At 34.6% G+C, this 11,343-nt stretch overlaps 1 protein-coding gene across 1 annotated transcript in view; it reads right to left on the bottom strand.

Annotated features, from left to right (window-relative positions):
* LOC119840337 (cytoplasmic dynein 1 intermediate chain) overlaps nucleotides 1–10,897 on the bottom strand; it is a 13,408-nt gene extending 2,511 nt beyond the window's left edge. The window contains exons 1-13 of the mRNA XM_038366896.1: nucleotides 10,570–10,897; nucleotides 9,459–9,589; nucleotides 8,851–9,041; nucleotides 8,494–8,621; nucleotides 6,609–6,641; nucleotides 5,866–5,886; nucleotides 5,080–5,127; nucleotides 2,802–2,972; nucleotides 2,339–2,495; nucleotides 1,564–1,818; nucleotides 1,114–1,231; nucleotides 426–657; nucleotides 1–101 (exon numbers count right to left, since the gene is read on the bottom strand). The exon at nucleotides 1–101 is cut by the window's left edge and continues 66 nt beyond it. Coding sequence (XP_038222824.1) covers nucleotides 1–101; nucleotides 426–657; nucleotides 1,114–1,231; nucleotides 1,564–1,818; nucleotides 2,339–2,495; nucleotides 2,802–2,972; nucleotides 5,080–5,127; nucleotides 5,866–5,886; nucleotides 6,609–6,641; nucleotides 8,494–8,621; nucleotides 8,851–9,041; nucleotides 9,459–9,581 — 1,578 coding nt within the window. The 5' untranslated portion in view covers nucleotides 9,582–9,589; nucleotides 10,570–10,897. The remainder of the gene's footprint in view (nucleotides 102–425; nucleotides 658–1,113; nucleotides 1,232–1,563; nucleotides 1,819–2,338; nucleotides 2,496–2,801; nucleotides 2,973–5,079; nucleotides 5,128–5,865; nucleotides 5,887–6,608; nucleotides 6,642–8,493; nucleotides 8,622–8,850; nucleotides 9,042–9,458; nucleotides 9,590–10,569) is intronic.
* Nucleotides 10,898–11,343: the final 446 nt, after the last annotated feature.

Here is an 11,343-nt window from a genome sequence, read left to right as displayed (position 1 = left end):
GTCGAGCGGGCCGGCGGCGGCGTGGCACGCCACGGCCGTCACCGCGCCCGCGTGCGCCTCCACGCACTCCGCCACGCCTGCGCGCTGCCCGTGCCGGCACCCTGCGCACGCGATACACAGTTTTAAAGATTTAAGTATACATAGAATTTTAAGCACAGACAGAGAATATGACTTTTGTTTATACTATGTAGTGATCAGTATGCAATATTTTTCATTTGTACTCCGCTCGTGTGGACGAAGCGTGATTTTGTATTTAGTATATTTTTCTCTTTTCTTGGTTTGTAAAATGTTTTGTTAATGTAAATTTGTACATATTTTAATTGTAGTGCGTCTTGACTCATAAACTAGATGGATAAAGTTTTGTATCAAAAATCTAAAAAACCTGTCAAATCGACCACATCCTCTTTGCTGATGTCGCAACTCACCCGTATACACGTTCCCGTCCTCGCTGCCCAGCACGAAGTTGTTGACGTCGCCGTGCGGGAAGCCCATGGAGGTGACCGCCACCGCCTTGCTCTGGCGGTGCTGCAGCTCCAGGGTCTCCTGCGGCTGCGAGAGCATGTCCAGCGACCAGGAGCACATGCGCCCGTCCGTCGACACGGAGATCAGGTTGTGCGCGTTCTGGCTACCCACCACCGACAGGCAGTACACCGGGTGCTGGGGGGTGTTAGCCTACTTTGAATACCCATTAAATGGATGCATAGATCTAGAGTTATAGCATTTTTTATATTGACTTGGTTAAATATAGTCAAAATTGAGAAAACGCTAATGAATTAAGTTTGTTTGGTCTTTGAATGCTATCAGATATGGTGTGGTTCAGTTTTTCTATATAAGTCTATCTTAAATAATATAGAGATTACCATAATATTAATGTATTAAGCACCAAATAATGTACAAATTGTAGCGCCTCTAACATAGGATTGGTGAAAAATGATCAAGATTAAGAATATTGTTATAAACTTAGCCACATACGTACACATAATAAATTAAATGTTTTAACTATAACCCGATTTTGAAATCTGTATAATCCAAGACATATTTGAAATAAATGCAGAACTTTGTATATGAAACAACTTAAAAACCATAAAATTCTGGTATTTTCTAAATACTTACAGTGTGTGCTAGAGAGGATAAGGGCGATCTTTGTATGGGTGTTCGCTTTTGCACGCGATTGTCCCACAGCACGATTTGACCAGAGTATGTGCCACCAAGAATCAAATTGGGGTGGAACCTGAAGAGAATTTGAAATAAGTTGATTGGTAATGGTTATAATGTGGCTTGCAACTTACATACCGCATTGTGAGCAGCGCACAATAATAATAATTTGTCTAAAACAGAACCATTATTCTATAATGATTCCGGTAATAATATAGGGTTTTGAAACTTGCAAAGCATCTTAAAATTTCACTGTATGGCGAATGCAGCGCTCTTGACTGCAATGGTAGATGTTCGTCGATGGTGGAATGGTGGCTTTCTTGAATCTGAGTGTTCCAAACGAGGCACACCCCGTATCTCGTTTGGAACACCTGGATTACGGCAGACAGCATGTCACCAATCACCCACCTGGCAAAAGTGGCGCTCATGACGGGCGACTGGCAATGGAAGATGTCCTCCGGGGTGGACTTCTTGAACTTGGTGTTCCACACGAGGCACACCCCGTCCGGGTCGTGCGGAGCGTCATCGCTGTTGTGGTAGGCGGCCAGCATGAGCTCGGGGTGCGCGGCGGACCAGTCCACGCACGTGACGCAGCGCCCGCGCGACCAGCGCTCGTCGTAGAACGTGCGCACCAGCGACAGCCGCGCGTCCGACTTGTCGTCCCTGCGTGGGGCGTCTTTTAATGTCACGTCTGTGCAGGTGGACTAGACTTTCGAGAGGATTGGGATGACCATTTTGTACATGTCTTAGATCTGTGATGAATTCTAGTTCTTAATCTAATGAGTGTAGATGGAAATTCAAATAATAGTAATTCTGGCTAGAATTTGTGACCATAAAAGGAGACAAGTACAATATATAATACAAAGGCAAGTACAACTGTACATATGAAAAATGTTGCTATCACAGCTTAGATACAATGTTGTAAAAAAATAAACAAGATTTTTTTTTCTTGACTTAGTATATAATCTTTTTTCATTGCATCAAGCTTAACTGCAAAAATGATATATTTTATCATTATATCTGATTGCTCCTTAAAACCAAATAAAAAGAGGCACACGACAAGTCTAGTTTTAACTTTTGTGAATAAGTAGATACACTTTTCTGTTCGCGTTTTAAGTTTTAAGTAACCAAACTTAAAACTTATCGCGCGAACAAAGGGCACGTAAACAAGCGAGCGACTAACTGCGCGTTCTCGTTATCCCCCCCGCCGGTGTAGTCCGTGTAGATGTCGACGCTCTCGGCGAGCGCGCGCTCGATGACGCGCCCGGCGCGGCTCACGAACTTCTGGAACTCCGCCGACAGCATTATCGTCTGCTTCTCGTCGTTGCTTAGCTCGCGGACTGCCATCATTTATATTGGAATGTTAATACAGTTATCAATGTAACACTTATAGATTTAAAAGATCTTTGAGTCCTTATGTAACTTATCAATAATCTAAATATTTTAAATTTGATATACTTATTATATAAATGCTTTGGTTGTTCATCCCGATTGAAATAAGCAAATATAAGAAATGAACAAATACATATTACAATGTAAATAATAAAAATAATTTAAAAACTTCTATATGAAGTTTTGTTGAATGATATCGGGTAGATAAACGTTTGAGAGCTTGGAACTGACAGTAGTCAACGTAGTGGACTTACTCTTCTTCTCCTTCTCCTCCTCCTTCTTCTCCTGCGGCGCGGCGGTGACGGCCGGCTGCACCTCCTTGACGGTGGGCAGGCCGTGCGGCAGGATGCCCGGCGGGAGCTTGCCGTGGAACGCCGCGTCCTCTTCGTCACCTTGCCGCGCGCCGTCCCCGTCGAATGTAAGCACTGGACGGTGAATAAGAATGGCCCTTGTGCGGCCCGCGCGGGCGGCGGCCGGTCGGTGTGCCATGCGTGCTGGCTGACTTACTTTACCATCTCTTTGTCGACACGTGTTTATGTTTATTTCCAATATTAGTGGGTAGTCCGCTGGTTAGATTCTACGTCTACCCGCATGTTTAAGAGTTTAGTATCCAATCTATTTATAATAGTATATTATAACCGAGTAACCGAGCACCTTTCGGTGCCTCTCTCTTATCAGTATGTCAGCCAGGGGAGTGTGCTTCATGAAGTTTAATAGTTTTGTTGGCATCATTATTATAACAGTTCGTTAACTAAATCAGAGGGTATATATTTATATAACCATATCTTAGGAAAAACTTCAGGAAACAACGTGTATATGTGAATAATCGTGTCATAAAATGCGTATGAAGATAGCTCTACTTGTAACTACTAGCGAAATGAAAGATTGTAATAAATCAAAACATTGTTTGCAGTCCATATTACTCAAAATAAAACTTATATTGATTGTTTTGTTGATTGAATGAAGAAAATATAAATAATTGAAAACAATTTAATAATATTTGTATTTACCTATAAATAGTATTTATGTACCTGCTGTACTCACGATTTTCGAATAATATAAACTGCTAAATCCACGCCTTTTCCAATTAATTAATTTATCAAAATTCACGTCTTTACTTGCCGGTTTCACTTTTAATAATATCATCAGCTAACAATATTAAAAGCACTTTGCGTGTAAAATTTCGTTCCTATCACCTTAATATTAATTTATTTATATTCAATATTATTTGGAATGGACGTAGACTTCATACAACCAGTAAGAGATTTAGCTATGATATGTAACTATCTGAAAGCTTGACCTAATCCATAAGTAATTAGTAACATGAGTCATTAAAGTATTGAATTGAAAGTGCTTTAACTGAAATCCTTTACTATCAGAATATTCAATAAAATAAAGTTAATTTAAATCGATAAAGCACACGAGAATTTCTCTTTAATGAATCAAGTTATAGAGAAGAAAAAAATTTAGAATTTCGAAGAACATGTCCCAAATCATCTAGCATGAACCCCTGCGTTTTGTTAGCACATAAAGCACTAAATACATCGTTTTGAGAATGCATTTCTTTCTTGCTTTTTTGCCTTATTTTTGTTGAATAAAATAGCAACAAGACAACTTCTTTTGTGCACTGTGGGGTATGGGGGAGATAAGTATCTTTTATCGCTTTATCGGCAATAAATCTTTAAGTTTTTTTTATAAAAAACAGATATCTTGGGAGCAGTTGTGAATGATGAATAATAAATTTAATTTGGTTTTGATTTATCATCCATCATCTCTCTCTCTGAATAATATTACAATTAACTTAGTTATTTATAATCTAATATAGTATATACTATGTAATATTTTAACGAATATAAAAATGTAGCTAATGCGAAAGCAGACAGATTTATTCTTGGTATTATATGTATGAAGAGTGTGTTGATAATCTAGTTAATTGATAAATCTAGAAAAAAATTCACACACGGGATTTAAAAAGCAAATTGTAAAAGAAAGCCTTAACATTATCTTAAAATAATGAAAAAAAAACTTCCCGAGCTCTCCACTGAGAGATATATTTAATAAATAAATAAAATACAAAAATACCTAATCATGAGACGATGACATAAATGTCATGCATAAAAAATATATTATTTTTGTCGCATGCATATTATTAATCAAAACATTATACTTGAATACTAGATAAATATAATGTATAATTAAGACTTGTCACCAAATGCCAATACATACAGGTATAAACTAGCGTACAATCAGTATTTATTTTAATATCACATTAAAAATCATATAACCACGCGAAATCTTAATGGAAAAGCATAATAAAACTCCTCTCAATGTCTTATATCTTCTTAACTATATCGTCAAAAAGGCCTGAACATTAGAACCTGTATGTATTACCACATAAGAGTATAATGCCATGTTATGTTAGCAACTACTGATAAATAGCGTTACACATACGAAGAGGGATAAGTCGAACATACATGCTAAGGTGACAGTGGCACAGGCTAAGGTCGTCTGTGGTTCGGATTTGAGACCTACCTGTGAACTCGTCCTCCCACTCTAAACCCGGGTTTAGATTGTACTCGTCTTGAAAAGGGAGGAAAAAATAAATCATGTCAGTATCTTTCGACCAAAAACAATATTAAATGACTACACATAGGAGCGTAACAACAATTGCTATGTAATATACAGAATGGTCTCTGACTCCATTTGATGTAACTCTGAGACTGCATATCCAGGAACAATCCGATTTGATGCATTTCAAGAAGAATTTCGGGCAAGGCACAACGTATAGTAATTTTGGAATCATTCAAGGTTTAAGTAATAATATAGTTGAACAAATCCTTTTTGAAACGCAAAGTATAATTATCATTGTGATTAATAAATACCAATCCAGTCTGAAAGTTGAATAAAATGGGTCCGTATGCGTTAAACCTGTGCAATGTATTGTTAGTATAACTGGAGGTGTGAGTGAAATGATATGGCGATCCCCATACCACCACCATAATAGACATATAATATTCCTGTGCTATATACTGTGGCCTGTGGTTCAGAGACCACGTGGAGAACTCTGGAAGGCCACTCTGGTTGGTAATTACCACATCATTAGTCCAAATATCGAACCCTGTGGGACACCAAACTTCTCGAAACTTCCGAACTTCGTGTCGAGCCATTTGGTGTTCGGGAAATGTTAGTAAGAGTCTAAAAGCGTGATAGTAGTTCTATATACATATCCGATGAGATCTAGGCTAGACCAGCACCATGTTATTCACCGACAGATAAAGTAATGTGTTACGGAAGCGTACAGGAGGAATAATGACTTACCGTAGTAGTCTGTCGCGTGGGCTAATGGGACAAAAATTAACAATAAAATCAGTAAATCGATTTCAGTTTCCAAACAGTTAAATATTTTATCATTACCCTATAATAAACATTCTATTAATTAACATATGGTAGTGTTAGACCATGCAACTCCCAACATTGATTAAACATGCCCAAACGAAACAATCAGATGAAATAATTATTTTTCCCAAGTAACGAACTGTTCACGAAATTATGTTTTCATGCAGTTTTCGAATGATGAGTATTGGTGATTGCATTTTGAGAAAATTTGACAATGATTTTCTTTTTTAATTTTTTTAAGATTCGTTGCGATTTTTTGACCAAATTTGTCCCCGATTGATGTTTTTGAATGTATCACATTGTTCTGCTTCAAATGAATTGAATTGTATACTTTTTAAATTTTACATTCTAATCACCAGGGTTTAAGGAAAATTTGTGAATTGATAATATTGAATACCATTGGATGGATGTGTTTATGTCGTGTTATTGAGTTTAGGAATCGTGGTTGTATTTACTAAATTAAGGGAATAACTAGCATATTTTATACTTTTATTAGTTAGCTTGACAAAATATAGTATTTTAACTGTCATTATAACCGTCATACAATCTGACGGAATGCAATAACATAAATATTTAAAATCGAAACATTCTGCAAACGAGAGCATCGTACAAGCAAAAATCAACCACGATCCCATGTAATAGTGAGTCATTAAAGTGTACATTACCTTTCCGTGGCCGCCACCAGTCCTCCATGTATCCTGCAAGCGGTGATGCATTGGAAGAGCAGCCTTTTTTATGGTAGCACAAACACAAACAGCACCAGACACTCATACAGTATTTACTTTTGTTGTTGCTATGACGTCATCGCGTCCGGTCGTCCGATTTATAAATGCAGCCATTGTCAATAATTTGGTGTGGTGTGCGTGCGAATTTTTTTTTTTTTTTTTTTGTAAGAATACATAGACATACATTTTGAATGTAGTTCATATTAAGGGTGTTTACTAGTCAAAATTTGATTAAACATTTATTATATAAATAAATTTTTTTGATTGCAACAGAGTTCAAGTGATCTCATGTAGGTTTACAGCATATAATTAATTTATACACGTATCTAAGATGGTCTGTACAAAACGAAATTCAACGTATTTGCACTAAAACGATGTGATGTAAATAAAAAAAAAAAGAAATAGCTAGACATATGGGCTATTGCAGCAAAGCTTGAACGCTAATGTTAGGTTAACATACTTAACTATTCATTCAAATTTTGAACCTTGACTGCATTTATATTTAGTAAATTTTCTAACACAGAGAGACAGCACAAAAGCTTTTCCAGAATTGCGTAAGAAAGTGTAGTCGGAATTTATTGACGCAAAAAAAAAAAAATCAACAATGATGCGACTAGGTCTCTAAAAATGTCATTTCTAAGTAATTTTTTCTAACAAATTCAGACTACTGAGGCGAGAAGTGTGAAAAGTAAATACTGCTTTGTAACTACAACGTCGCTGGTTATTCGACAAGTTTCATTTGCAAATACGAGACTATACAGGAAATTATATAAGCGATGTCTATGATACATGACATTATTGCTTATTCTGTTATTGTATTAAATATTATTATCATAATTAATGAATAGTTCCATTAATATGAAATTGAACACAAATGAAGTAAAATGGTTAAAAAAATCTAAATTTTTAATTTAATTTAATTACATGGAACTATAAATTAATGAATAAGCCAAATCTATACAATTAAATTTGCATTTCATTATAAACTGATCTCTCTCTTTTCCAAAAATGCTTGTTTAGAGCGAAAAAGACTGTTTATAAGCCAATGATACTTTACAACTTACAAGCAATCTATCTTGCTCTAGTCAAAGTCATTTCCATATGAGAGAAAGAGACGGATAAATGAAATGAAAATTCAGATAAATAAGGCTAAATTTCCATATATGAGTTAATGGATGTGATTAAATCATTCGATTAGTGACAGACACACAGGTTTAATTTGCAAATGAAATCAATAAAAACCATCACCCAGACATCACAGTTAAGTCAAATTCATATCAGACCAATTCTCATATTAATTGCTTTTATATAATGTTCCAATTGTTTCAAAATTATTGTATTTTTGTATGATATATCTATCTCGCTTATACAGAGACTTTTGTATCTATATCATATAATGTTAGACAGAGTAAGATTGAGTATTTCTAAGGTCATTATTGTCAGAATGGGATATGTATTGTTAATTTGAGAATTGGTTCCAGCCTTTGAAAGTCAAAATATGTACACCATTTGACAATCAGAGGCATGTTAATGCAATCATACTTATTATACACACATTATAGGAATTAAAATTATAATTATTGCAAATAATCAATCTATGGTGGTAGTTTATGCATTTTTTGTCCTCCTTATAAAAATTTTTGAACAATATATTGTATTGCAATTGTTTGAGAAGTAAAGATATTGATTTATTTAGAAGGCGAAAAAAAAAGGCAAATATAATATTGAATAGAATAACTATTGCCCTATTATTTTTTTGCTTAACAAAAAAAAAATAAAAACAAAGATTATCACAGTTAAATTGAGAAAATGGAGGGAAACTTACCATCTCGCAGTTCAGTGACCCCAGATGTTGTGGTCTGGGTTTGCTTCGTGTAAGTCACATTTTCTTTTGGCGGAATGTCTGTAGACTGAACGGAGACGACTTGCAGTTGCGGCGATTTCTTGACCAACCTAAAAATAATAAAAAAAGTAAATATGGCTGTAATTTGGCTAAACATTTAACTTTTTTTTGATTGGCAATTATTTAAAAAAAAACCACTAAATCAAAAAAATATTAGATTTCGAAAGAGACTTGCCATTAGAACAAACATCTTAACAGTGAATCAAATAAAAAACACTATGACTATAAACTCTTTCTAATTTGTTAATATCCCATAAAAAAACATTAAAAAATACCAACCCATGTGGTGGCAAGCTGGATTTATCAGTGTGGGGAAGACTAGCGTCCGGCGAAGCCGTCTGCGGCGGGGTCAGTGACGTCATCGAGGACAGTGATGATAGCACATCCTTGACCGGAGCCACACCAAGCGATGAGAGCATCTCGTCCAGATCCCGACGGCTGTCGAGGCTGGAGGCGGTGGCTGCGCGTTGCTAATGAGGCAGATTTGAGAAACATGCATGTTATTTGATATGTGTATATTCATTTATGTTCTAAATTCATAAACATTGATTTATGGGTAGTTTTTTTCATTCTTCAATTGCCTATAAATAAATTAATAAAATATTGCCAATTTAAATAAGAATGTAATCTAGTAATTGCCAACATCAAAATGTATCAGATTATTTCTAATAATATTTTCTATTACTACAATTTGTAGTACGTAATAAATAATTATTATGAAAAGAAAGACTAATAGAAATGATAATAGAAATAATCATTATCATTAATGTAAATTAAATAGTTAAGCAGATAAGTTATAATTTTTCTTCCAAGTGGAATGTCATAAAGAATCATAATTTAACACAACTACACCTTATTTGTGCTCAATTATCATTAAAAAAATTTACCAGTACTTCCTCTGCATCCTTCTGTTCCTTCTCCCTCCTCCGGCGGTCCTTCTCCTCACGGAGAGCCTGGAGCTTGGCCTTCTTGCGCTCCAGCTCAGCTTTACGATCTGACATACTCGACATTTTTGTAACTGAAAACACAGTAAACAAGTGAAATAGTAAATCCTTAAATCGAAATAAGTTACATTTTTAACTTCTCTTAAAATACATATAAATATAAATAAAGGTTCAATTAAATCCTATACTAATAATATACAGCACAAGAGTTTCTTTGAACTATTTTCAGGATCAATTTCACAAAAATCAGGACCAATTTGGAATTGGTAAGGTACATGAAATCTGAGTACTTTAGGCTCTAAACATAGTATGGACAAAGTTGGGTTGGGCCGCTAGTTGTATCAGAAATATTAACACTATCCGATCATATGTAACAAACAGCTATTATATGGTACTTCATTCATATCACTTTAATTAGTTAATTTTTTGACTTGATTTACAGGCTTTAAATATATATGTGACATATACTTCTTCATTTGCATTATAAATCTTTCTTCTAAGATCCAATTGGTAGTGTTAGCTGTGGATGAAGGTGGTAAATATTTATCCAATTGAAAAAAGGAGTTCCTGTCACTACAAATATTTTTAAAGTTACTATTATTAGTTAGTATACATTTCTAGAGAAGTATATGCAGATACTTTCAACCAGAATAAGTCATTAGATTAGTATAATTAAAACTCTAGACACATGCAATTTCCCTAGTGTTCAAGTACTGCATAAAAAGGCTAACATGCACAAGTGCTATTAGTATTATTTTATTTCCATTATGCAAACAAATTAAAACATTATTTGAAAAATTCATTTATACTATTGAAAAAAAAATGTTTATGTTAAATGTATATCTGAAGTCAATAATAAAAGAATAATTCACTGCAATTTAATAGAAACGAAAAATCGCTTTGTATTTAAGTTACAACACGATTAAAAATCCAAAGAAAATTTGTTGAATAACATACATGACATGCAGTCGTATTGATTTTTCGACAACTGCATGATACCGCAACCAACAACTGACTTATATTAAAAATTTGTAAAATAAAAACTGTTATTTACCTGTTTATAGTATTCCCTTAAATATATAACATTATGACTCCTCAGGGATGTAAAAAAGTCGACAGAACGTGGCAAAAAAAACTTTGTGTCACGGGAAAATGGAAATTCTTATGGAGCGGCGAAAGCCTGTTATGGGATAAGGGCGTTCACCTACTTTAAAATTAGCTAAATAAAGTAGAAGTGTTTGCACGAAACATAAATGTCCATAATAATTGTAATATTTATTCAATTTAATACTGATTCTTGCTAATTTATTTAGAAAATATCGCAATCAACCAATTCAAAATTTTATTGACATGAAGTCATCAAAAACATGATGAAGTTTTCATTTGCACAGATAAAACGAATTTCGGTGTATTCCTGACTCCGACCCTTTAAGTGCTTTAAAACTCTCATTCACACGACGATTTAATGGCCGCTTGCATCAAAACGGTTTATAAAATTTTCTCTTCTTCAACGTTCTTTTCTTTTTATTATTGTTATTTTATACCTAAACATTAATTTTATTTTTTTTTTATCGAAATTTGTAATAACATTATTTAGTCTGAAAAGAGAGTAATCTCAAATTTTAAATGATGCATATGGGTAAATACAAAATAATTTTTTTTTCCCAGACATTTAGTCTGATATTAAAACAAATAACAGTGTTTTATTATCTATTCAACAATTAATGATTGCTAAATAGAATATACAAAATAGTCGTCGTCGTCGTTTCAGCCGTGGGACGTCCACTGCTGGACAAAGGCCTCCCTCAAAGATTTCCACCACGACCGG

Source organism: Zerene cesonia, chromosome 6, assembly GCF_012273895.1.
Source record: "Zerene cesonia ecotype Mississippi chromosome 6, Zerene_cesonia_1.1, whole genome shotgun sequence".
NCBI classification, from domain to species: Eukaryota; Metazoa; Arthropoda; class Insecta; order Lepidoptera; family Pieridae; genus Zerene; species Zerene cesonia.
Note: the sequence above shows the minus strand (reverse complement) of the source record. Positions and strands in the feature narration are given on the sequence as shown.